Source organism: Elephantulus edwardii, unplaced genomic scaffold (genome assembly GCF_000299155.1).
Source record: "Elephantulus edwardii isolate Elephantulus edwardi_28Jun2011 unplaced genomic scaffold, EleEdw1.0 scaffold00009, whole genome shotgun sequence".
In the NCBI taxonomy this organism is placed as follows: domain Eukaryota; kingdom Metazoa; phylum Chordata; class Mammalia; order Macroscelidea; family Macroscelididae; genus Elephantulus; species Elephantulus edwardii.
The window spans coordinates 32,478,212-32,502,459 of NW_006399759.1; the positions used below are offsets into that span (position 1 = coordinate 32,478,212).

The 24,248-nt window shown below is 43.7% G+C and overlaps 1 protein-coding gene across 1 annotated transcript in view; it reads right to left on the reverse strand.

The window, feature by feature from the left end:
- Positions 1-21,983, reverse strand: part of LOC102872342 (tribbles homolog 2-like) — a 38,380-nt gene extending 16,397 nt beyond the window's left edge. Inside the window, 3 exon segments of the mRNA XM_006880670.1 lie at positions 15,660-15,909; positions 15,912-15,951; positions 21,201-21,983. Coding sequence (XP_006880732.1) covers positions 15,660-15,909; positions 15,912-15,951; positions 21,201-21,470 — 560 coding nt within the window. The 5' untranslated portion in view covers positions 21,471-21,983.
- Between the last annotated feature and the right edge of the window lie 2,265 nt (positions 21,984-24,248).

A 24,248-nucleotide genomic window follows, 5' to 3' on the forward strand; every position in this document is an offset into this window, starting at 1 on the left:
CCTTGGAGGCAAAGATTCTGGGGCTTCGTCTGACATACTTTGGACATGTTGCCAGGAGGGACGGGTCCTTGGAGAGGGACATCATGATTGGGAGGGTGGAAGGACAGCGCAGAAGGGGAAGACCCTCTATGAGATGGATTGATTCGGTGACTGGGGTAATCGGGATGGGTGTGTCAGAGGTGGTGCTGTTGGCGCAGGATACAGCAGGGTTTAGAGCTGTTGTGCATAGGGTCGCTATGAGTCGGAAACGACTCGATGGCACATAACGACAACAACAAATTTTAAAGTATTTTTGTAACACTGCCTTCCTGAAATCCTAATAGTAATGGCGGCAGAAAATTTAATGACAGTAACAAGAAAAGCAAAACAGCATCCATACACTAATTACCTATTACATACAGAGACTTTTATAGTTTCTATCTTTGTTAGAACAGAACTAAAAGGCAATGGCAACAGAAGCACGGGGAATTAAATATTCAAAATCAAATATACAACAACTATAACAAATAGAGATGTGATCTCACATCAAGAAAATCCAAAAACCAATGACCCTTCCAAACTACTTCATGACTCCCTTATCACAGAATTACAAAGCACTGAAAAAAATAAAAGTTTTAAAGGGAGAAAATTTCTAGGTGCTTAAAAACAAATATGGCGCCGGATTTACTTAGACTTGATCATGTACAGAAACCTTGGTCGTGCAGTGGTTAAGTGCTCACCTTCTAACTAGTTTATTATTGCATACAATTGCATGAGGTAAAAAGAAGTGGCTATTGCTGTTCATTTACTTGATGTTGATGAAGAAATTGAGGTATGGGGAGGAGATGTGACTTGACCAAGGTTACCCAGCATGTTAATAACTGAACTCAGATTGCTACTTAGATTTCTCCTGTCTGAGTTTCACGTTCCATCTATATTCTTTTAAAAAAATAGTTTGTATAAGTAAATGATGCTTTGCTTTTAAACCTTTAAACATCACCCTAAGCTCTTGGCAAGAAGAGATCAGGCCAGGGTGGGTCAGGGTGGGGTTAGCCAGAAAGTTTGGCCAGATGAAGTGGGCCTGGCAGGGACAGGAAGTTTGGTGGTCTGAGGTCAGTGAAATTCAGAGAAGTCATTGAAGGCCATCATGCTGGGTGGGTCCAGGCAGGCTAAGGGTCAAGTCAGAAAGTTCAGCCTGCAGCCAACTCTCGCCTTGCCCTGCCTGCTACTGAAAAGCGAGTTTGGCTGCCAGTCCAGTTGTGCAAGCAAAGGCCCACCTGGGAGTACTGATAGATAGGAGCTCAGGGAAAGACAGGCTGCTGAGCTAGCCCAGAAAAAAATCTCTCAAGTTAATCCTTTGTTTCATACATGCATGTTTTTCAACCATCATTTGAATCTGAATGACAACTCTGCATTAGGTCCCATACAATGAGTAGAAAACATCTTTTTCAAGTTGTACCCCAATTAGCAGGTAAACAAGGAAGTCACACATTTCAGGCATTGAGAGAAATCTGGGGGGGGGGCATTTGGGTAGAGGGAACTGGGGGTAGAGGGAAATGATTAGTGCTCTAAGGTGCTATAATCCTCTCATTATCCTACAACAGCACCCCACAATCTTGGAAGCAGTGTTGCTGCCTTCATTTGATGTACCAGAAAACTGGCATTTAAAAACATTAAGTAACTTGCTAGGAAAGAGCACAGCAGGGAAGGAGAAACTCAGTCTGACTCAAATATCCAGGTGTTTTCCACAGCCACAGGCTCCCAGCCCCTGCTGGCATCTTTCTCAGGAGCGTATTCATGGTTCTGACTCATCATGGCCACTGGAAGCAAGAGGGGAACGGGGAAGCCATTCCACCTCTGAACGTCTTCCCACTGCCGGTGAAGAAACCACAGAAGTGCAGCCCGAAGGCCACAGAGACGCTGGCAGAGGAAGTACGTCTCTGTCTCCATAGGAACAGACAGGGAAACCCGAGAAAGACAATGCTGCTCTGAGCTCCTCATCAATACTCCATTCACCACTCGCTCCACTGCATTTAGACTTGGTTCCCCAAGGATCTCCACCGAATCGATTGATTCAGCCTCTCAGAAAAGCTTCCCCAAGCAAGTTACAGCTCAATGCTGGACAGCTCTGTCTCAGGGGGCACCCAGCTGTGCCTAGTTCAAGGAAACCAGTGGCACCTGGAAACAGCTCCTGCCTTGACTGGTCAGGCTTATTAAAGGTCCAGATCATTCCTATCCATACTGCAAATGGTGCAGCAGATGAAGAAGGGAGAGAGAAAGAAGTGGTTAAATTCCGCAGCTGCCCCCAGCCCAGGAAGCATCCAGGGAGCAATATGAGCAGGACGGTCCACATACGTCACTGGAACAGGCAGGGATGCTGCACTTAACGCTCACTCAGCAGTGAATCTATTCACTGAGACTATTAAGAAATGGTTTATCACAGGCTCAAGTAGTTCAGGAGTTTGGAAAGTCTAAATTCTACTCTCCATTGCAACACTAACAACACTCTTAGGTAAGAATCTTTTCTTTCTAGTTTCTTTATCTACAAAATAATGAATTTTGTTTTAATTGCATCCTTATTCACCTCCCCTTCTAATTCCAGTGCCGTAGTCCCAGTTCAAAACTCACCATCCTGAAATAATTCCCACCTTCTTTCTATCACTAGTCCAGCTTTCATATCTTGTTATGTGTCACACCACATTCCTGACCCTATCTCTGCCTTATTTAGGATTTATTCAACAGCTTCTCCTGGATTTCAAGTCAAGTCTGAGGTCATGGGCTTGCAGCCAAGGCCCCAGACCCGACTTCCTCTGTACCTCATCTCTGTCCTCCCACAGATGACCTTCCAGCAGCATTTCCCATCCTATTTGCATCCTTTGCTCATTTTTTCTGGAACCCTTTTTGCATCAGTTCCATGTTCCCCTACTTCACCAGTCAGTCCAGCCTACACAGGAGCCAATGATTCCCATAACTCCTTAATACAACCATTCTCTACCTTGCATGGCACTAGCTGAACTCTCCTCTTCTCTGCCACATAAACACACAGGCTTTTCACAGAAGCAAGTTGCCCAACACAGTGAACATGCTGGCACACCCCAACCCTGAGATTCATATTTAAGTGCTTCAACCACTGCAAACACCAGTGGACACAATAGGTGTGTAACAAATATTTGTGATCCAGTGCAACGTCCCATGCCTAAGGTGCTCACTGCTCCAAAAATCTAGAAATCAGGCCATCTGGATATGATACAGCTTAAGATTTTGATGTCTGCAGTCCACAGAAATATTTTCCAAAAGGTTAGACTTTATTCTAGGATTTAGGGACATTCCCCTCAGAGCACCATGTAAAGAGTATTTAAAATGTGTTTCCACTCCACTACCTTTTACTTTTGATACATCTTACAGGTTTGCTCTTCTAATACATATATACATCTGTAATGCAGAACTTATTCATACATCTATTGGGTCAATTTTCATACATTCACCAAGTATTTTTATTACTTTAGCCCTGAGCAAGGTAAAGAGAAAGGAGAAAAAAAAAAGGAGAAATAGAGCGATCTCAAAAGTTTTCTAGGGAAAACAAAGGCCATTCTAGGAAGTGAGAGAGCAGGACACAGCAAGACTGCCTAAGGGTTGGTTGCTTTTTCTTGGCCCATGACGGCTATGGCTGCTCAGGGGAAACGACTATGTGCTCAACTTAAGACTCAACTGCCCAGGTCCCATGGTGCACCCTGGCTGCTGCCTAACTACACGAGGAAATCCTGTGCATGGCTTCACCACAAGTAGTTGTATTTTACCTGACGTCTATTTCCTGACAACAACACAGTATTTGAGAGTCTGAGTACAAACCCCAGGTTGACCACTTCTTAGCTCAAAGACCTTGCAACTCAATATCCTCCTCTGTAAAATGGTGAGAACAGCAGCACCCTAATCAGAGCCTGAACTGCTTAATGGAAAGAAATGAAATTCTTTTACGAGAGAGACATCCTGCTTGGAAAGGTGGAAGGTCAGCAAAATAAAGGAAGATTCAATGAGACAGACTGACACAGTGACTGCAGCAAAGGCTCAAGTATGTCAGAGATGACATGGATGGTACAGGATGCAGATCTGTTGTTTATATGGTTGGTATGAGCTGTACTTGACTCGACAGCCCCTAACAACAACAACAACAACAACAACAACAAAACATAACTTAGCACCTGGTGGGCCTATTTTACTGGACAACTACTATTTTACTGGCATATAAGTCTCAAGGGAGAAGGATGCTTTTCTTATTTGATATTGCACTATCCCACTACTAGGATAGTGCAGGGCACCTAATGGGCATTAAAAGAATATTTGTTGCTGATAGAGGTCACCATTAAACCACCTGCAATGCACACAACCACACATCTAGGAGAATGAAACACTATCCGGTCCTTCATGATCACTAGCATGTAGGGTCTGTTTTTGTGGATATCCTATAAATCCATTTCATTAAGGACTGGCTTCCTTTTCACCATCTGTCTTCTTACCAAACATATAATTTCTTTTCATGCTGGACAAGTAAAGGACTCTCCAAGTCGCGAGTTATAAGGCTCGAAGCCTTCAGATAATGACCTGCAGCAGCAATCGATGGTGGCTATATTTTTAGGCACCTGCAATGCACCAGGTACTGTACTTTATGTACATTTTATCTCTAACCTTCTTCCTTCCATTGCAAAGATTGTTTCTGAGAAGGCAGGTCAAGGCCATACTGCTAAGTGGAGAAATTGAGTCTTCTAGCATGCCCTCTGCTTATAGGGCTTGTCTATCCAAGAAGCCCCAGTCTAGCCCACCAGCTAGTGTATTAGGTGCATATGAGCAGAGTCCACTTTGAGTCATCAAATCCTGTGGAAGGCCTTCCCTCTTTAATTCTGGTTAGAAAAGCCCTTCACAGACAAACTTATACACTGTTATTAATACTGGCAGCACACTTAAATAAATGTCACATTTGTATAAATCATTAAATGAAAATGGAACTTACTAGTTAATTTCTCTATGGATATAAAACTGAAAACAGCTCTTTGAAAAGATATTTACTGCGGGGAATCATCAATACTAAATCTTTCTGGGGTCCCATATTGATCAATGAATGGCCTAGATGTGAACAATCTGTACTTATTCCTGCTTCTCTTATTTTGTTATCAGATTCCAATGAATAATTGCCCCTGGCCCAAAGGAGTTGAGCAGAGCAAAGCCTCCGTCCAACAGGAGCTGTAAACAGGGAGACAGCTTCTATCTGCAGGAAGCTCCCAGCTTGGCAGGAGATTGAGATAATCTAGACCCACATAAAGAAAATTAGAATAGAGTGGGGTATGTGCTTTGACAGTGGGCCTGGGAAAAGGTAGGGCAAAACAAGCCTTCCCCAGTGGTTGGTTTTCCTCAAGTATATAAAGGTGATCTATATAAATAAGAAGGGAGTTCTGGAGGCCTAGTGGGTAAGGAATTTCCCTGCCAAATCAAAGGCGGGTGTATTGAATCCAATAGCTGCAATGAGGGAAATGGATGGACAATCTCCTCTCTTGTGGTTTACCATCCCTGACAACTCACAAAAGGGTCAGTTATAAGTCAGTTTTGACTTGACAGTGAGAGAGACATAAACAAAGGAAAATCAAAGCAAAATCTCCCTCAAAGTAAAATCAGTACTAGCTGCTCTGGGTCTACTCGAGCTCATGGGAACTCCTATGTGTCAGAGGAAAACCTGTGCTTCACAGAATTTTTAGTGGGTGGTAACTGAGAAGCAGTTTGCCAGGACTTTCTTCCCAGACACCTTTGAATAGACGCAAACCTCCAATCATCCAGTGAGCAGGTGAACATATGAACTAGTAGTACATCCAGAGATTCTTCAGACCAGAAAGGGCTGTTCTTAAAGTGCATATTAGAGAAAAAGCCTCCACCTCAAAATAATAAAAAGGTCTATTAAACAGAAGAAGAATAGGCGTCATGTGGTCTGTGAGGCTCTTAATTTTTGTCCTTTGTATTTTGCTAAATATTGAAACCTCAACAAAGGTGGGAGTAAGATGAAGATCTAAAGGAAGAATCAATATAAACAACAGCATTTGAGAAAGAAAGCATTGACCTCCTGTGGTGGAGAAGCAGCAGTCCTCCCAGCCCCCCCCCCCCAAGGATAAAACAAGGCCGTGTGTCTGGGGCAGATGGCATTTATTACCTCTGCAAGCCCCAAGGCCCAGAGATTTCTGCAAACGGTCCCAGCTTCCACCCTGCAGAAGCTGGCACTAATCGGTTTTCACAAAGCAGAGGAAATGAAATCTGTGACGTCAAGAGATAAAGATCTTTTAACCAAAGAAGAAACATGTAAAGAGACATGTTCCTGAGTTCACATGGGGTGTTTCTGTGCTATGAAATGTCAACATTGCACCATGACTGGGGGCAGGATGGAGAGAAGGGGAGTAAAGAACTTTGCCCTGAGGGAGAATAGAAATCAAGCTGTGCAACACAGGATGGTTAAAGGAACAGCAACCCCCTTTCTGCTGTTTTTAATTGAAAAAATTTTTAAAAACCTCACAATAAAAAACCCCTCTCTGCTGCAAAGTTTATTCCAGCAACACTCCTTCATGCTGCTAAGGCGGTAAAGCTTTACAGAAAGGGATTGTCCACCTTTCTCCTACACAGTGACTGGTGAATTTAAACCCCAAACTCTGTTAACCACCCAACATACAATGCACCACACCACCAGGGTTCTATGCTCCTTTTCTCCAAGCACAATCTATCCTTGTTCACTTCTGTAGTTTACTGGTAAGGAATTAGCTGCTCATCTAAAGGTATGTGGCTCAAACCCACCAGCTGCCCCACAGGAGAAAGACAATCTTCTGATTTACTGCCTCTGAAAACCTAAAGAAGGGTCAGCTCTGCCTCCATAGTACGCAACAATAAAATGATGTCCACCGTTGGCCTCTGCTTAGAGGACTTGTCACAGCCAGGTCAGGGAGCTAACTGGTCCCACATCTCCACAGAGGGCCAGGCGTTAAACACCGAGGAGGCTCAGCCACAGCAAGAGGGACTGTCAGTGACGGAGCAGGTGCCAAGCACTGTGCTCACTTGCATGCACTTCTTTAATGCTATGAGGAAAAATAAACCTCTTGCTATTTCCGCTTCACAGATGAGTCGATCCTGGCACAAGGAGGCTAAGTAACTTGTCAAGGTTAAGTTTACTAATAATAAGCGCAGGAGCAGGGATTTAAATGCAGACAAGCAGCTCTGCCTTTACAAAGGAGTAGCTGGCCTTGGCCCAAATGCAGGCCTGCTCTGAGAGCTCAGATTGAAACATGGGGCCCCAAAGAATGAGCTGACCAAGCAAAAATCACACTAATGCCACAGCAGGGTGAGGAGGAGGCTGGAAGGCACAAGGCAGTCCCTTTGAGGATCTGGACATGGCTCTACTGATTCGAGGGCCTCCAGCCGCAGGCTGCCCCCTTCTAGATGCACAGACTATCTCAGATTGAACTGCAGGAGCTAGGGCTGCAAAGGCTGTGTCCAAGGGCAGTTCTGTGTGGCTCAAGGGCTTATCTCTTCAAAACTACTCAACACCTTGGATATTGAGGTTTTCCACTTTCAGCAGTGCAAACTGAAGGCTCTTGACCTTCAGAAACAAGTCGAATGAGGAGAAACAGCAGCAAAGGTTGGAGGGACACAGCCCACTTTTGGTGGGATGGGTGGTCCTGACCTGGTGGGGTGGACCCTTCACTTCTTTTATGCACCTTATGTAAAACTTCTGAGTGCATCTTCTCTGTGCCAATCTACTTTTAAGCTTGTAGCTTTCTGGACCTCGCCTTACTGGGGGGCCTTCTGGAATTGCTTTAGAGGTTATAATTGAATTCAAGAAAGAAAGACGATGATCCAGTCACCTGTGTGGATTTCGATTCAGTATAGTTTCAAGAAGAAATGAAAATTCTTAGCAGGAAGCTGACCAGGATCTTTGAAGCCCTGAAAGGAGTCAGGTCATAGGCAGGTCTCATTCTGAACCAGATGAGACTCAGACAATTTCACTCTGTAATTCTCCACCGTCAATCACTTTCAAGGTCATCAAAGACCAAGAAGTGTACCAAGACAGACAAGGCTGAGTTGCCACAGATGCATCTCATTATTTGATAAAGCAGTAATTCCAAAAGTTCCCTCCATGCTTTGTGGTTTCTTCATAGGAATACACAGAGTTAAGAGGAGAAGAAGTAGACAGAGTTTAACTTTTTAAAGTCCTTCAGTGTTGAACCCATTGTAGCCTCACAATATTTTCATTTTATAGACAGAAAGGAGCTTTGTTGACTCACACTTGACCTTCCAGCAAGTTTTTGGGGACTGTAAATCATAAGACAAGAGACTGTTCATCTTTCTATCAAACAGTAGCTGGTGGATTCGAACTACCTGCCTTTAGATTGGCAGCATAACTCCTAACCCATTAGGTTACCAGAGCTCCAGAAGGAAGCTGTTGTTACTATGTGCTACTGAATCAAATGCGATTCACAACAACCCTATGAATAATACATGCCACCTTTACTATCTCTAACACACTCGAGCTCATTGATACAATCACTGTGTCAATGCATATTGTTGTGGGCCTTCTAAAGACTAGAAACAGAGTTGGTCCAAAGAGCTCTCCAGGCCCCTAACTTCCATCCTGATTTAGGTTGTGTCCTCATCTACCACCTTAGAAAATAGCAGTAATGTGTTTAATGCTGGTTCTATATGGGCACAGGCTGACTGTGTCCTAAAAACCACACGGCTGCATCGAAGCAAGGAGAGAGGAATATGGTGAGTGACAATCAGCAGCTCGCTCACACTCTGAAGTAGAGTGATTGAGAAACAAAACCACAATAAACATTTTTAGAAAAGATGAGTAGACCTTCTTTCCCCTTTCATAAAATTAACAGCTGTGTAACAAATAATTGAAAAAATAAAGTTTCTCATCCGTCTTGCTCAGAAAATTTAGGATGTCCCTGAAAAAAGGAAATGACCTTCTGATAACAGCTTAGCGATACTTTGCAACTTTCAAAATGACAAGACGGTATGGTGAAAAAAAGCCCAACCTGTAAAGTGAAGTGATATATGGTGGCTTGATCCTCAGACTGGCTCTGTGACTTTAGGCAAAGTCACTTAAACACTTGTGAGGCCCTGTCACCTCACAAATACGATGGGTTCTCCCGGGTAATCTCGGGTGCTATGATAAATCTCACAGCCTCAGGCAGCAGGACCACACTGCACACGAGGGGTTCTCAGACATACTTGGTTGCCAATGAATGAGGTTTCTAACAGTCACTTTGAATTTCTTTTTAACTTGGAAAGCTTTTTATGAGTAAAGAGTCAGTGGCATAGTGCTTAGTATTTTGTGCAGCAAACCAAAAGGTCAGAAGTTCCAAACCACCAGGCACTCTGAGGCAGGAAATGGGAAGTCTCCTCCATTAAGCCTCACAACACTGATGGAGGAGACGGAAGGCTGCTATGAACTCCACAGGCTGCGTGCATTTTGGTACACTGCCCCCAGTGAATTGTTCTGGTTTAACATTCACACCTGGTATTCTAGTTATAACTCAAAAAAATACCTTCTTTTTTTTTCATGGGCCTTACAAGTAAATTCTGACTCATAATGACCACAGAGGACAGAGTAGGGTTTTCTAGGCTCTAATTTTTATGTGGGAAAAACACCAGGCTTTCTTTCCTGTGGAGCAGCTACTGGGTTTGAACTGCTGACCTTTAGGTTGGCAGCCAAGTACTTTAACCTTCTCACCACCAGGATTCCTTGAAAAAAAGGAAATATTAAATAACAATAAAGTTTGTTGTTGTTATGTGCCGTCGAGTCGTTTCCGACTCATAGCGACCCTATGCACAACAGCCCTAAACCCTGCTCTATCCTGCGCCAACTGCACTGCCTCTGACACACCCATCCCAATTACCCCAGTCACTGAATCGGTCCATCTCATAGAGGGTCTTCCCCTCCTGCGTCGTCCCTCCACCCTCCCAAGCATGATGTCCCTCTCCAAGGACCCATCCCTCCTGGCAACATGTCCAAAGTATGTCAGACGAAGCCCCAGAATCCTTGCCTCCAAGGAGTAGCTTGGTTTAATCCTCTCCAAGATGAATCTGTTTGTTTTCCTGGCAGTCCATGGTACATTCAGTACCCTTCTCCAGCACCACAGCTCAAAAGCATCCACTCTCCTTCTGTCCTCCCTAGTCATTGTCCAACTCTCTGATGCATAACAAGCGATTGCAAAGACTATGGCCTGTATCAGGCGCACCTTAGTCTCTAGAGAGACACTGTTGCTCCTGAGTACCTTTGAGAGGTCCCTAAGAGCAGACTTTCCCATCGTGATATGCTTTTTGATTTCTTGACTGCTGGTGCCAAGAGTGTTGACTGTGGAGCCGAGCAAACTGAAGCTGTGAACACTCTCAATCTCTTCGTCATCCATCCTGATGCTGCCAATTGGTCCAGTGGCGAGAATCTTTGTCTTCTTGACATTGAGCCTCAGTCCATACTGAAGGCTGCAGTCCTTGACCCTTCGCAGCAAGTGCATGAGGTCCTCCTCAGTTTCAGCAAGCAGGTTTGTGTCATCTGCATAACGGAGATTGTTAATAGATCTTCCACCAATCCTGATGCCACAATTCTCCTCATAGAGCCCAGCCTCTCGGATAATCTGCTCTGCATACATGTTGAAAAGGTATGGAGACAGGATGCATCCCTGGCGTACACCCTTCCCAATTTTGAACCATGCAGTGTTACCCTGCTCTGTTCTGACTACTGCCTCTTGATCCAAGTACAGGTTTCGCATTAGCACAATAAAGGAATGAGAAAAATCAGACCAGGGAGAGAAAGGAGCTACACAAGATTGCAAAATATATTAAGGCAAAATCAGTGGAAGGCAAGTTAATTTCTGTGAGACCCAAAGATTTTCAAAGAGATGGACAGACACAACAAAGGCTGTGTCTGGCTCCGGACCAGATTTCCTTCAGTTGTATACAAGAGCACCATAAGTAGGAACCTATTCAATGGCACCCAACAATCACATGGTAAGCACCTAGGATTCAGAACTCAAGGCAGAAGCATCTGAGCTGAAGAAGAGAAAAACAGACTAGTTCTACACTCTAAATCTTAAAATAATTCTGTTTTCCTCAGTTCTGGAGTAAAGGTAAAAAGCATGCTCTGTCAAAGGCCATGAGAGAAGCTGCCGTGAATACCTAAAATCCCACTTTATGAGTAAAAATAAGAAATCTAATCAATTTCTGCAGATCTAAATACCCAAGTGGCTCTCTACACTATGTATACTCACTTGAATTACAAATGGCTGAAGATACTCCACTTAGATTAAGATGCAACAGGTCTTTTTCCTTGGCTAATCCCCAAATTCTTACTTTCCAATTAGCTCAAACCACAGGCCAGGAAATCAAAGGACACCTCGTTCGTTCTGTGTTGATACCATTAAATTTCTGTAAGGTTTGACAGCAAGATCTCTGCCAGACATATTAAACAAATTCAAGAAATGTTTCCTAAGTGACTGAAGGAAGTGTAAAAACGGGACAAACAAAACTGGTTCTCACTGAGCCAATAATTGTGCTCCGTGGTTTTCATGGCTGACTTTTTGGATGTAAATTGCCTCTGGCACTACTTTCTAGGTACCTCTGAGTACACTTAAACTGTCTAACTGTATTACCCAACAACAAAATCCACTACTGTTGCTTTGTTTCCTACCCACAGCAACCCTGCACTAGGCTTCTGCGGCTATAAACCTTTATGGGAGGAGAAAGCCTGTCTTTTGTCTGAGGAGAGGATGGCGGGTTTTAACATTAACCTTTTGATCAGCAAGCTGTCCATTGAGCACTATACTACCAGGAATCCCAAGGACTCCTAAAATGAAATATTTTATCCTTGTAATCTGATGGTCCCAGCTCAGATCATTAAATCTTTTTGAAGATAGACCCTCTACTTTACTGACTTCTAGTAGAGGCTCGAGATGCTGGGGGCTGTCAAAAGAATTCCATGACATCACGTATGTAAATGCTTCTAAGAAGTTCTTGGAATTCAGTGAGTAAAGAATATAAATGAACTGACTCCACTAACAAAAGCGCATTCTTAAAAAAAAAAAGTGGCTTAAAAGTTTTACAATCAGAGTCAGCTGGAAGAGAAAACAGGGCAGCATCTGGATGTGCTAAGTAAAATGTAATGAGTTAATGACAGAACCGTGAATGGAACCCAGATGCCCAGGTTCCTGCCGGCTGGCTCCTAAAAAAGCCAAGACCCCCCCAAAAAAAAAAGCCAAGACCTTGACGATGCCACACATTTGCTTTGGCAGTTTCCTCACCTGAAATGCCTGTCCTTCTCACGCTGCCTGACACAAATTCGTCTTACATGTTTTGGCTCCAAATTCATTTATCCTACAAAACCTTTCTTGAATCTTCACATTCTAGTCAGAACTTCTCCCCTCAACCCTACCTCTACTCCTTACCGGACTCAGCTGCTGTTGTTAGGTACCTCTGAACCCATTCCAACATATATAGTAGGCCCCACTTACAACAACAGAACTAGGTTTTTAAAACCAGTCAATTCTACTTATCGATCCTCATGGAGAAATTTCATGTCTATCGTAAAAATACACACTCAAAATTTACACTGGGTTAGTTGAGCCAGTTCAGAAATCCTGAAAGAAGGATACCGTTCTTGGATTCTCCTCACAATCACCATTGTTGGAAACCACTATGGTTGCAGCCACTGCACTGACCTATCTCTTGCAAAGTCATTCTCTTTTTTGTGCACTTTCCACTTTGCCAAGCACACTATGCCTCTTTGCTAAGGAACACTCTGGCTATACATCTTCTATGACCTATATATTCCTTCTTCAATACTATTATTCAAACAGCAATTTTTCTTGGATCTTCCTTTTTCATTGTCTAGCTTTTGAATGTAAATGGAGCAATTGAAAATACCATGGCTTCAATTAGATGCAACTAGATCTTCAAAAGGGAGCTCTGGTGGCCTAGGCACATCTGAGTTTTTTAACACCTTAAAGAGTTATTATGGAGTTGATCTGACTAATATTATATAGCCTTTGAGTTTGTCACTACTGTTTCCCTGGGAGTTGATTGTAGATCCAAATAAAATTAATTTTGTGATAACTTCAATCTTTTCTCCACTTATTGTGACCTCGTTTACTGATCTGCTTGAAGAGATTTTTTTGGGTTTTTTAATATCAAGATGTAATCCATACTGAAAGCTGTAGTCTGATCTTCATTAAAAACTGATTCAAATCTTCTACATTTTCAAGATTGTGTCATCTGAGTAAGAAAGGTTGCTAATTAATCTTCCTAAAAACCTGATGCCACATTCTTCTTCTTGTAATTCAGTTCCTTGGATTATTAGTTTAGTTTGAATAAGTTTGGTGAAACAGTATAAACCTGATTCACTTACTTCTTGCTTTTAAACCATGCAGTATGCCTTTGTTTTGTTTGACTTTCTCTTGGTCGGTGAAAAGGTTCCACATGCACACAACTGTGTGTTCTGGAATTCTCATTATTTAAAATGTCACCCATAAGCTGTTATTTTATACCCAGTTTAATACCTTTGTATAATCAGAAAAATCACACAAACATCCTTGTGGTATTTTCAGCTTTCAGCCAAGATACACGGGGCATCAGCAATGATATCCTTTATTCCACAGGCTCTTCTGAATCCTGCTTGAACTTCTAGCTCTTCTCTGTCAAGACATTGCTGTAACTTTGAATTAACTTCTGTTAAACATTACTTCATATTATTTGGTAGTTTCCCCATTCTATTAAGAGTACTTTTCTTTGCAAATGGGTACAAATATGGATCTCCTCCAATAAACTGACCAGGAAACTGTCTTCCAAATTTCTTGGCACAAATATGCACTTTATTTCCAAGTTCACATCCATTTTTTTAAACATCTCAATCAGTATTCTACCCATTTTGGACCCTTGTTTTTCATCAATGCCTTCAGTGCAGCTTGGCCTTCTTCCTTTAGTGACACCAGCTTTTGATTAGACGCTACTACTGAAATGGTTGCACATGGATCACTTATTTTTGGTACAGTGACCCTCGGTAATTCTTCCATCTTCTTTTGAGACTTACATGCTGTTCAAAAATGTGCACAGAGAATCCTTCACTTTTGCCATTTTAGGCATAAACTTTTTCTGCAGCTTTTTCAGTCTGAGAAAAGCCTAGAAGGTTCTTCCATTTTGGTTCTCCAACTGCAGGTCTTTGCACATTTCATTATACTTCACTTTGCCCTTTGAAACTTTCTGTTCAAATCTTTTCTCTCTCATTTCTTCTACTTGCTTTAGCTACTCTGTGTTCAATAGCAAGTTTCAAAGTCTTTTGACATTAATTTTGGTCTTTTCTTATCTTTTTAATGATCTATTATTTTGCTTTCTTCGTGTATATAGTCATCACACAATTCATCTAGTCTTTGATCATTAGCATTCCGTTCATCAAATTTATTCTTAGGTTGTCTCTAAATTCAAGTATAATAAACTTTAGGTCTTATTTTAGCTCTCTTGAAGCATTTTAATTTTCCTTTTCCAAATGAAGTAGTGCATACTTTTATTTAACCTGTAAGTCTTTATTTTTAGGTTAACAGATGATGTTATTCATCTTGATGGTCATTGTAAAGACAAGATAAAATAAAGGCTTACTATTTCTATTAAAATAGTGAATAAAAGAATTATAAATAATTAATTCTATGTACCAACTGGTTCTGAAGAGACAGCTTTTGAAAGCTTACCTCATTCTCAGTGATAAGGTCACAAAGACTTGTAGCAATACTCAAGATTTCCCAGCACCAGAGACTATACATTCACTGTGTAACAGGCCATCCTGGCACCTATAACCTTTAAGCATTTAATCAGACCTACAAAGAAAGTGTGAACTGTTTTCTAAGGGCACATAAAACACTGAAATATTCTAAGTTTCTGTTTCCAAAGTTTCCTATCTCTCACTTGGATTGTTAGGCATTGAATGATGTCCACTCAAAATATATACTGTGAAGTGTAGCTTCTCTTCCAAGAAACCTTAGTGTCATAGGACAGAACATATAGGGCTGCTAGGCAAAAGGTTGACAGTTCAAATCCACCAACCACTCCATGAGCAAAAGATGAGCAGTCTTCTTCTGTAAATATGTGCAGCTTTCAAAACCAGATGGAGGGTTGCTCTGAGAAGGAATTTACTCGTGGGAAATGCATTTGATTTGGCATTCTGGTGGATGCTATTCCATTTGGAAATGGACTGCCTTTAAATTAATGAGGCAAGATTAGTGCAGGAAGAATCTTGAATCAATCATGTTTAAGGAGATTAAAACTAGCAAGGAAAGGAGGAGAAAAAGGCATGCTATGTAAAGATAGCTGCGGGGTGGGGGGGTGGGGGGGGAGTGGGTTTCAAAGAAAAGGACGTTCCTCCAGAGCTGACAAGAAAAAAGCCTTCCTGTACAGCCAAGCACTCTGAATTTGGACTTTCAAACTCCTAAATGGTGAGAAAAGAAGTCTGTTTGTTAAAAACCACCCACTTGTGTGGTATTTCTATCGTAACTGTACTGGATAATGAAGACATGGACAAGAGATAGAAAAAATGTCCATTCCAGCTTTTCACACAAGCTTCCATAAACAACCTATCATAGTACACCGCTCAGAACAGAAAAGAGAGTTACCTTTCTTCGTCCTTGAAGATGAATTTCCGCAGCTTGAGATCCCGCAGCACCAGGCCACCATCATGGCAATGGGCCACCGCTGAGGCGATCTGATAGAACAGTCTGGCCGCCTCCTCCTCCCTCAGCTTCTTGCACGTGCGGACGAAGGAATGCATATCCCCATAGCTTCGCTCAAAGAATACATAAGCCTTTGTCTCCCCCAGGATAATTTCTGTGATTTGGTTGATGTTGCTGTGGGCTGACAGGCAAAGCATGGGGCCAGAGACTCCTGGTAGCAGCTGATATCAAACACCTAGGACAGGATTGACAAAACAAAGAGTCAGAGACACTTCTTACATAATCAAATCACTGAGCTCTAACACCACAAGCATGCACTGCTAAGATGTCCAAAAGTGTCTAACTTGGACTCTTATCATTATTGGTCCTTAAAGACCTAGTGGTAAAGTGTGGGGCTGTCAATCTATTCTTATGACGTTCAAATCCACCCGCTGTTCCTCAGAAAAATGATGGGCAATCACTTCCTATGAGATTTAGAGTCTCTAGCAACCCGCAAAAGGGTCAGCAAAAAGCTGGTCCTGAATCATTGGCACATAATAACAATATAGGCTACCAATGTGACCCTGAACAAGTCACTTGCTTTCTTGGACCCAGAAGTCTTCACAGGTAAAATGGGCAGATGATAACCTGGTTTTCAGTATTGAAAGTACTATAGGCAAAAGGGAAGGTAAAAATGTCTTAGAAAATGTTAGGATCTAAATCAGGAGAGAAAAACGTTTGGGTCAGAGTCTGAGTATCCATGCATGTAACAAAAAATGTAATGTTGTTGTTGTCATGTGCCGTCGAGTCGCTTGCGACTCATAGTGACCCTATGTACAACAGCCCTAAACTCCGCTCTGTCCTGTGCCAATCGCACTGTCTCTGACACTCCCATCCCAATTATCCCAGTCACTGAATCAATCCACCTCATAGAGGGCCTTCTATTATTATTATTATTTTACTATTATTGTTATTATACCTAGTCTAATTTCAGGCTGATAAATGCAGGAATGAAATAAAACCTGGGAGAATGTGACCTATCATAAACCAAAGACAAGCTCTAATTTACTTATTTCTGAAAAAGACATAGAAAATGTATATCGAAAGGCACTATGTAACATATTTTTGATTAACAGACCAAATATGTACAGTGGTCCCAATTCAATACTGTTATTCTACAGACGTGGCAATTGAGAATCAGAGAACTCAAGTCAAACCTAACCACCCAGTGGCAGAGCGAGGAACAGGGACACCGTCTTCTTAATGTGAAAGCAGATGACTTATATTCTCTTTCCCTTCCACAGATCAGTGATATTGTGTGAATCAAAATTAGCCTGGGAAACACTGCCTCATTGTGGGGTAGTTTAAAGGAAAAAACAAAAAGTGCATCATCAATAGTTTTCTCGAATTAACACCATCAAAAATTTTTGAGGCTATAGGGAAAAGCTTCCATTCATTTCCAGCTCCCTACTAAATCAGGAATACAAATCCTTGGATCTGGAACGTGGTTTGGATTATGTGCCTGAGGCAGTGGATAAGGTAAGTCTCCTTTCTGTATGAACAAGAGGCAGGAAAAGTGGGGGCGCCTGGTGATAAAGCATCCAGGCCAGGAATAATACTCAACAACAGTATACTCAACGTTATCAGTTCACATTCATTTAACTTCTTTAAAATGTTGTTCATTAGTTAAAACATACTTGCCTTGATTGTCATTTTGCAGTGTGGCGGGAAAAATGCTGAATTAGGAATCACTGCATATGAGTCTTTAATCTTGGCTCAACCACCAAGAAACTGAAGGGGTTTTGACAAAGCACTCAGTCTCTCTTTCTCTTCAGAGAGAGGAAATGAGAACATCTCAACCATTTGGGGCTCAGGCCCCACAGAAGAATCTGATGAAAACACTGTCCCCTCTTATAACACTTACTCTCAAAAGCGTGCAAAATATTAGGTTGATCTTAATGGGGTTTGCTAGCCTCCACAAGCTCATTCAGGGACACAAGCTCCCATTTAAGCATTCACAAATTCCTCTGAGTTCTAAGAAAATAAGAATCTGTGAGTCAAACAGGGAAAGCAAGAACCTCAGGAGGTCTGGTGCTAACCCTGGGCGAGGAAGCAAAGGAACGTTGTGAATGAACTATAATGAGACATCTCAGGAAAGCGGCACAGCTGCTGCCACTATAACCTAGAATTTAAGAATGAATGCTTCAACATCTCCAGAGACCACAAATCACACCCTGATACTGTCAAAGGATGACCTCAGAGTGGTGACCTCAGAGGCCTGTTCAATTAGGAACCTGAAATGCTTGAGTCAACTTTAACACCCAGACTGCAGGCAACAGAAGCCCAGGCAAGCCTCAGAAATTTCACAGAGACTAATAAAGGCTTTGCAGTGGCTAATGTAAACACTCGGTATTATATAATGAGGATGATGTATTCTGAAGCACCATGCTACAGAGTCTGTCTTTACTAGCCACAGTATTTAGGAATTTTTCAGTATGTACTGTTTTCAAGTTGCATTTTTTTTCAGTGAAATACTTTTTTTGTCCCTCTTCCTACCCTGGCCCCTGGCAGAAAATGCTAGATGGATGTGGAAGGTAAAAATAATAACAATGATCAGATCTCTTCATGGCAGCCTCGTAATGCAGCCATACCCTCTATAAAAGAGACCAAATTCCAAGATGGTGGACAGAGCATTAAAAAACAAAACAAAACAAACCCCCCAGAAAAGAACCCCAAACAAGAATCATCTATTTATGTTTTCCCCAATGAGAAGGAGCCAAACTTTTATTAGTAGCTATAACAGGCATTTATGGGGTTGGACTGGTATTTAAACCATCACCTTCAAGTGCAAAATCATGCCATAAGCCTAGATGCCAGTTTCTTTTAAATGAGTAAATCAGAGCCTTAGTTATATAATATGACAGTTCAAATAAGGCAGTAAGATTAGATCATCATTAATAACATTTGAGGAAGGGGGGAAATGTCCAATCTGCCAAGATAGTAATTATGTCAAGTTGCACAGTAGCTAACAGCAGTTTCATGAAAATTACAGTTAAGGACCCTTTAGAACTCCCTACCTTCACCTCTGTAGCTAATAGAAGCACTCGGACTATATAGACAATAAATAGGCCTGATTACTTTGTTTAAATGATGCTGGAATCTCCCTCTGTCCAAAGACTGTCACAATTCTCTATGCAGACCTCCATAACTGAAAGACACCTATATATTATTGGATCTGTTTTTGCAGACTTTTCTTGAGTCAACACAGAGAAGGAAGACATGAACTCTTTTGAGACATCAAAAGGAACTTGATTCAATGTGTAGATTTCACTGAGCCTTGAAGTAAGCCAAGAGTCCACAGTGTAAATATCTCAGGGGTGTCCATAGAAGCAGTCTTATAAAACTCACTTGGAGCTTCCTAGGATATATGCAACCCTGCTTGCATAACAAGTCACCCCCATCACCTCTGGTTTTAAAGAGACAGGAAAATAGAAGCTGCTATGTCTTAAAGGGATGCCCTATGCTAGGCAGAACAATGATACTGCACTTAAATCCACTTGAAGCCACCCTGTAATTGTTGAAGGGATGATTCAGTCTTTGCAACAACAAAACCAATAAATCAAGTGCAGAGAACAGTGTGCAAATGATGCTTATGAAGGCTGCCCAAAGGAAAAAATAAAATGTCTTGAAGAGTCTACAGGAAGAAAGAGCAGAGGCCAGAGTCACCTCTGCTTTTAAACAAAGAAATAAAAGCAAGATGTTCCTGTAGAATTTGGCTGCAAAATCCCTTCATTTAAAAATTCCTGTGTTATTTGAAAATTATGAAAATACTATACTTAAGTTGAGCAAAAGGAGTGAAACACTTCTGGGTGATTATGCATATTTCATATTAGAGTGGCAGCTCTGTGGAATTCATTCATTTCAAAGGATGACTATCCTATTGTGCAATGTTGCAGGACTTCTGAGGATTCAATCCAGCTCTGAATAGCCTACTGGATTTTGGTTAACCAGGCACAATTGTTCTGGATCTCAAGAACTTGGAGAGGATGCAAAATACCAAAAGCAAAGTGCCGTATTTTTAAAGAGTTTTCCAATACCCCACCCCCCGCCCAGTCTGAAATGAACTATCTCAAAACTGACCTGAGACATTCAAGAAACTCCGTTTTTACAACATTGCAGTCGGCTATGAAATAAAGGGAGTTCACAAGGCAGTCTGATAAAAAGAAGTCTACCAAACAGTCTCTAGGCAATGCTAAAAGTGTGATGCAGTATTTGTATGGCAACTGTGCAGTGTCCATTTCCATTGGCAGCATGTGGACCCATCCCCCCAAAGCCCCCCAAAACCCCAAGTAAACCCAAACAAACAAAAACAACAACAATGAGCAAATCGAATATTCAGTGACCATGAATTCATATTCTTGATTTGTATCCAATTCCCAAATAGCAGTATAATATGGGTGGTGTGTTTTGTTTTTTTTTTCTTTTTCAACTATTCCTCTCCTCACATCTCCTTGTCTGAAGCCCTGTGCGTGTGCACACAAAGACACACAAATACCCTCACACATACATGAAGCAGTTACTGCTCAGGGTCAAAGACAAAACACGCAACTTAAGTGTCCAGCCCAGTACTGAAATCCCAGGGGGGGTCTCTAAATGCTAGCCACCAAACCTTCCAGGCAAAGGTGTGTGTGTTGAGGCGGACCGGGGGAGGTGTGTTGGGAGGGGGACGTCTAGGAAGTCTAGGTATGAGAAGAGAAGGAAACAGACAAAAAAGACCCAAAGGATTCACCGTTTCCTACATCCAAAAAAGGTGTGTCGGCGGCTTTGATTTCTACCCTCCAACCTCCCTTTCAAGGTTCCAGGCAGGAAAAAGCTCTTTGTAAACTCCTGCCCAGCGCCGGGCCCCAGGGCTCAGCCAGAGGGGATACCTTTGTGTGTGTGCTTTAAAGGGCACCTTTGGAACAAAGGTTTAACACCTGCACGCTGCTAAGAACAATGGCCTTTAAAGGAACCAAGTCATCAGAGACTTAAAATTAGCGGGGGATTCCCTACTTCCATGTTGGAAAGGGAGGGGAGCTGGATCCAGGCACAGATCCCTTTGGCGGTGGAAGCCGGCACCGCGCGGCGGATCTCAGCGTGCTTTGGGGAGCACGCGTGGCCGTGGCCTCGGCGCGGTCTGGCCGCTCCCCCGCCCAGGGCTCTCCCCAAAACGCCCCCGCCGCAGCCCGCCCCATTGTCTGAAACGGTCTGAAAACTTCGCAACTAGTCCAACGTGAACAAATAAAAAGAAATAGGTCCATTTCACAAGGGCGCGGGTAATTATCCCACGAACCACCATCCCCCAGACAGGAGAGCTCGGTGACCTTCTGCGCCCTCCTTCCCACCCCCCCTCTTAAGCCCCAGGCTAAGAGCCAGGAGCGTTTTTTAAAAAGGTAAAACAAACAAATAAACAAATGGGAGGGGGAAACCACAACAAAATAAAAACCCAACCCCCAGGCTCTTTACCTTGCACACCAGCTTCTCTCCACTGTGCAGATGCACCGCACGAAAAACGTGGTCTCCCTCCAGAGGTTCCAACAATAAGTATTTCCCGATGCAAGAAACGCAATGCGACAAGTTGGGAGTCTCAGGCGGGCTCGGGGAGCCGAGGTTCGGGCTGAAACTCTGACTGGGCTCGGCGGACCTTATAGACGACAACTCCTCGAAATCCTGGGTTTTGTTCCGCGATCTCCCATATCTTGCTATTGTGATGGGGGTAGACCTGTGTATGTTCATGAGTGTGGGGATCACACACGACAAACAAACAAAAAAAAACCCCAACAACCCACTAGCGAGACGAGTCGCTGGCGAGTGCGGCTGCAGGCGCCTCGGTGTCAGGGATTTAAAAGGAGGATGAGAGGGGAGGGACGGGAAAAGGATTACGTGGAGAAGTAGTTCAGAGCCCCCAAAAGAGCACTGCCGGGCACCTAGTCTGTTCTGAACCTGGAGTACTCAGTTGGCAGGCAACTCAGGTCCTTTTGTTACTCCAAAGCAGCCGGCGATGTGCAGAATCGCTGCACTTGGAGTGTTTCTTTCTCTCTCTCCGTGTCTTGTTTGTTTGTTTTCCCAGCGTGGATCTAGAGGAGTGACCGAATTGCTAAGGTGGGAGCTGCGGCGCTGGGTTTTCCTTAAGCGATCCCCACGCAGCCTTCCGAATCACAGACGGGGCGGAGGAGCCCTGACTGTAGTTTGTGCTGTCTTCACCGCGTCCACAGTGGCGGCTCAATCTCAATGCCTTGGACACCCAACCAAAAAAGGGGGGGTATGGAGAAAACAAGCACGAATCTACCGTTTTGCAATGCACCGCAGACAAAATCCGTGCAGCACCCCCTTTTTTGGTGGAGAGGCAAGGGTGGGGGGCGTGGAAGCGGGGAGGGGGGAGCAGGAGAGAGCCGTTACCTACGTTTTAACTGTAGATGGCGTCTGAGTCTTTTCCAAGATCGCAAGCGCTCTCCAAAAATTAAACAAAACAAAACAAAACAAAAAAAATTACGAGCGAGCATTTAACTTGGAGCGGTCAGCGCTGCCAACAAAAGATTGCAAAAGCTGGGGACAGAGTTGCGGAGCCGGTCGGGCGCAGGTACCACGACAAACCCCAGGGCTTGGCCCGTCGGCGCGGAGGGGTCAGTACAAGCTCATGCTCCTGACTTGCTTTCCTCTCGCTTCTCCTCCAGGTCCTCTGAATAAAGCAAGAAGTGCAGTCAGGGACGGCGGCAGATCAGTCGTCTCTGATTTCCCCCGCACGAGCTTCAGGGGGGTGGGGGGTCCTCCCGGCGTTTTAAGGTGATGCACCTCCAATCTTGCCAACTCTCGGCGTCGCTTTTCCGCTGTGTAACTGGCTCTCCTTGGGAGAAATTTGCTACCACTTCTCCTCCTATCCGCAATCCCAATTTCCTGGCGGTATTTGTTTTTTTGGGGAAAAAAAAAAGATACCTTTTACTTCTTTTTTTCTTTCTCCCTCAAAGGTAAAGGAGGGAATGGGGGTTTAAAAAAATTAAAAGAGGATGGCCAAGGATCCCGGAGGCCAATCCCCTTGTTTAGCAAGCCCGCATCTCCCGGCGAGGCGGTATTAATAGTTACTTACGTGGCCGGGGATCTCGGAGTGAGCGGGGCTGTGTGTGCGCGGGTGTGCGCGCGCCCGCCTCGCTCGCACTGAGTCTCCCCATTCAATGTCACCGACACATTTCCACGGAGCCTCCCGCCCCGAACCCCCACCCCCACCCTCCCCCGGCACCCAGGGTTGGCTCCGACCAGAGACAGCCCCGCCCCACCCCCCAGCCAGGGCCCCCCTCATTGAGTCCGGCGCCCATCAATCAGACTCGCCGCTGCCAGTCCCCGGGCGGCTCCCCGCAGCGTGCAGGCGGCGCGGCGGCTGCAGCGGCAACTGCAGCTCCTGGCCTGGGAGTCGGGCGCTGACTTTGCGCTCGCTCGCTGGCGGGGCCCTGGGCGAGGTAAACAAAGTGCCGTATCCCTCCGCAGCTCGTGGCCCTGGAGGCTTTGTGAGCGAACCCACCGGTCGCGGGGAGGGGGCGGTTTCGGGGACCATCCCAGACACTGACTGTCCTCGCTGCGCGATCCAGTGGAAGTGGCTGGGCCAGAGTCACAAGTGCCACAATTTCGACCCATTTCCCCTACACAGCTTCTTCCCTAACTAGTTCTTCCTTCAGGTATTTTAACCAGTGAGACTGACATCATCTGAACTTTTAAGACACCCACCGTTTCTTAGATGTTACACTGAGCGACTAGTTTCTTCTGGTTTTGAAGAATATGCTTGCATCAGTATTGCTGCCTGGAGTTTCAAGACCTGGTTTCGTTATCTCTCTTCAACATACTCCTCCCTTCTTAAGAAAAAAAAAAAATGTGTTTTAACTAGTGTTTATTCGTCCCATCCAGTTTGAGTCAGACTAAATTTAATATCTAATTCTTCATCTCCCAGGCAGGCCCCTAGAGGTGGCCGAATGACAAACGTTTGAGGGGCCCTTCTGCCTCCTAGTCAGAAAGTGCAACCTCACAGGGCCTTCTCCCTTAGCCTTCACATGTGAGCCACAGATTCATTCAATAGTGAGAATAAGGGAAGGATTACAGTTTCGCTCCTGAATCATTCTTAACTTCCTTGAGAAATTTCCGCTTGACTTATTTGCATAGGAAGACTGGGGCTGGATCTCAGGCTGACTAAAAATTCTAACCTGAAGAAGAAAAAAAGAGCTTGAGAAGGGAAGTCTACATTTTTAAATCTCTCTGAGATTTTTACATGCATGTATGCATATTTTCTGTAGGGAGTGGGAAAGTGGAAGCTGTAAGTATGATGAGCATTATATCACTCACTTTAGGATTCTTCTGAGTGAACAGGACACTATTTATAATTGTGTCTGCTGAGACAACCCGAGTCATGGTAGTGATAAGGAGTTCCCCAGAAACTGACTTGAGAGGGAGATAGGGCACTGAATGGACTGAAGCACAGAGCTGGAAAAGAAAGTCAAGCCTCAGGCCTACTGGCATATTATGTCATATCTT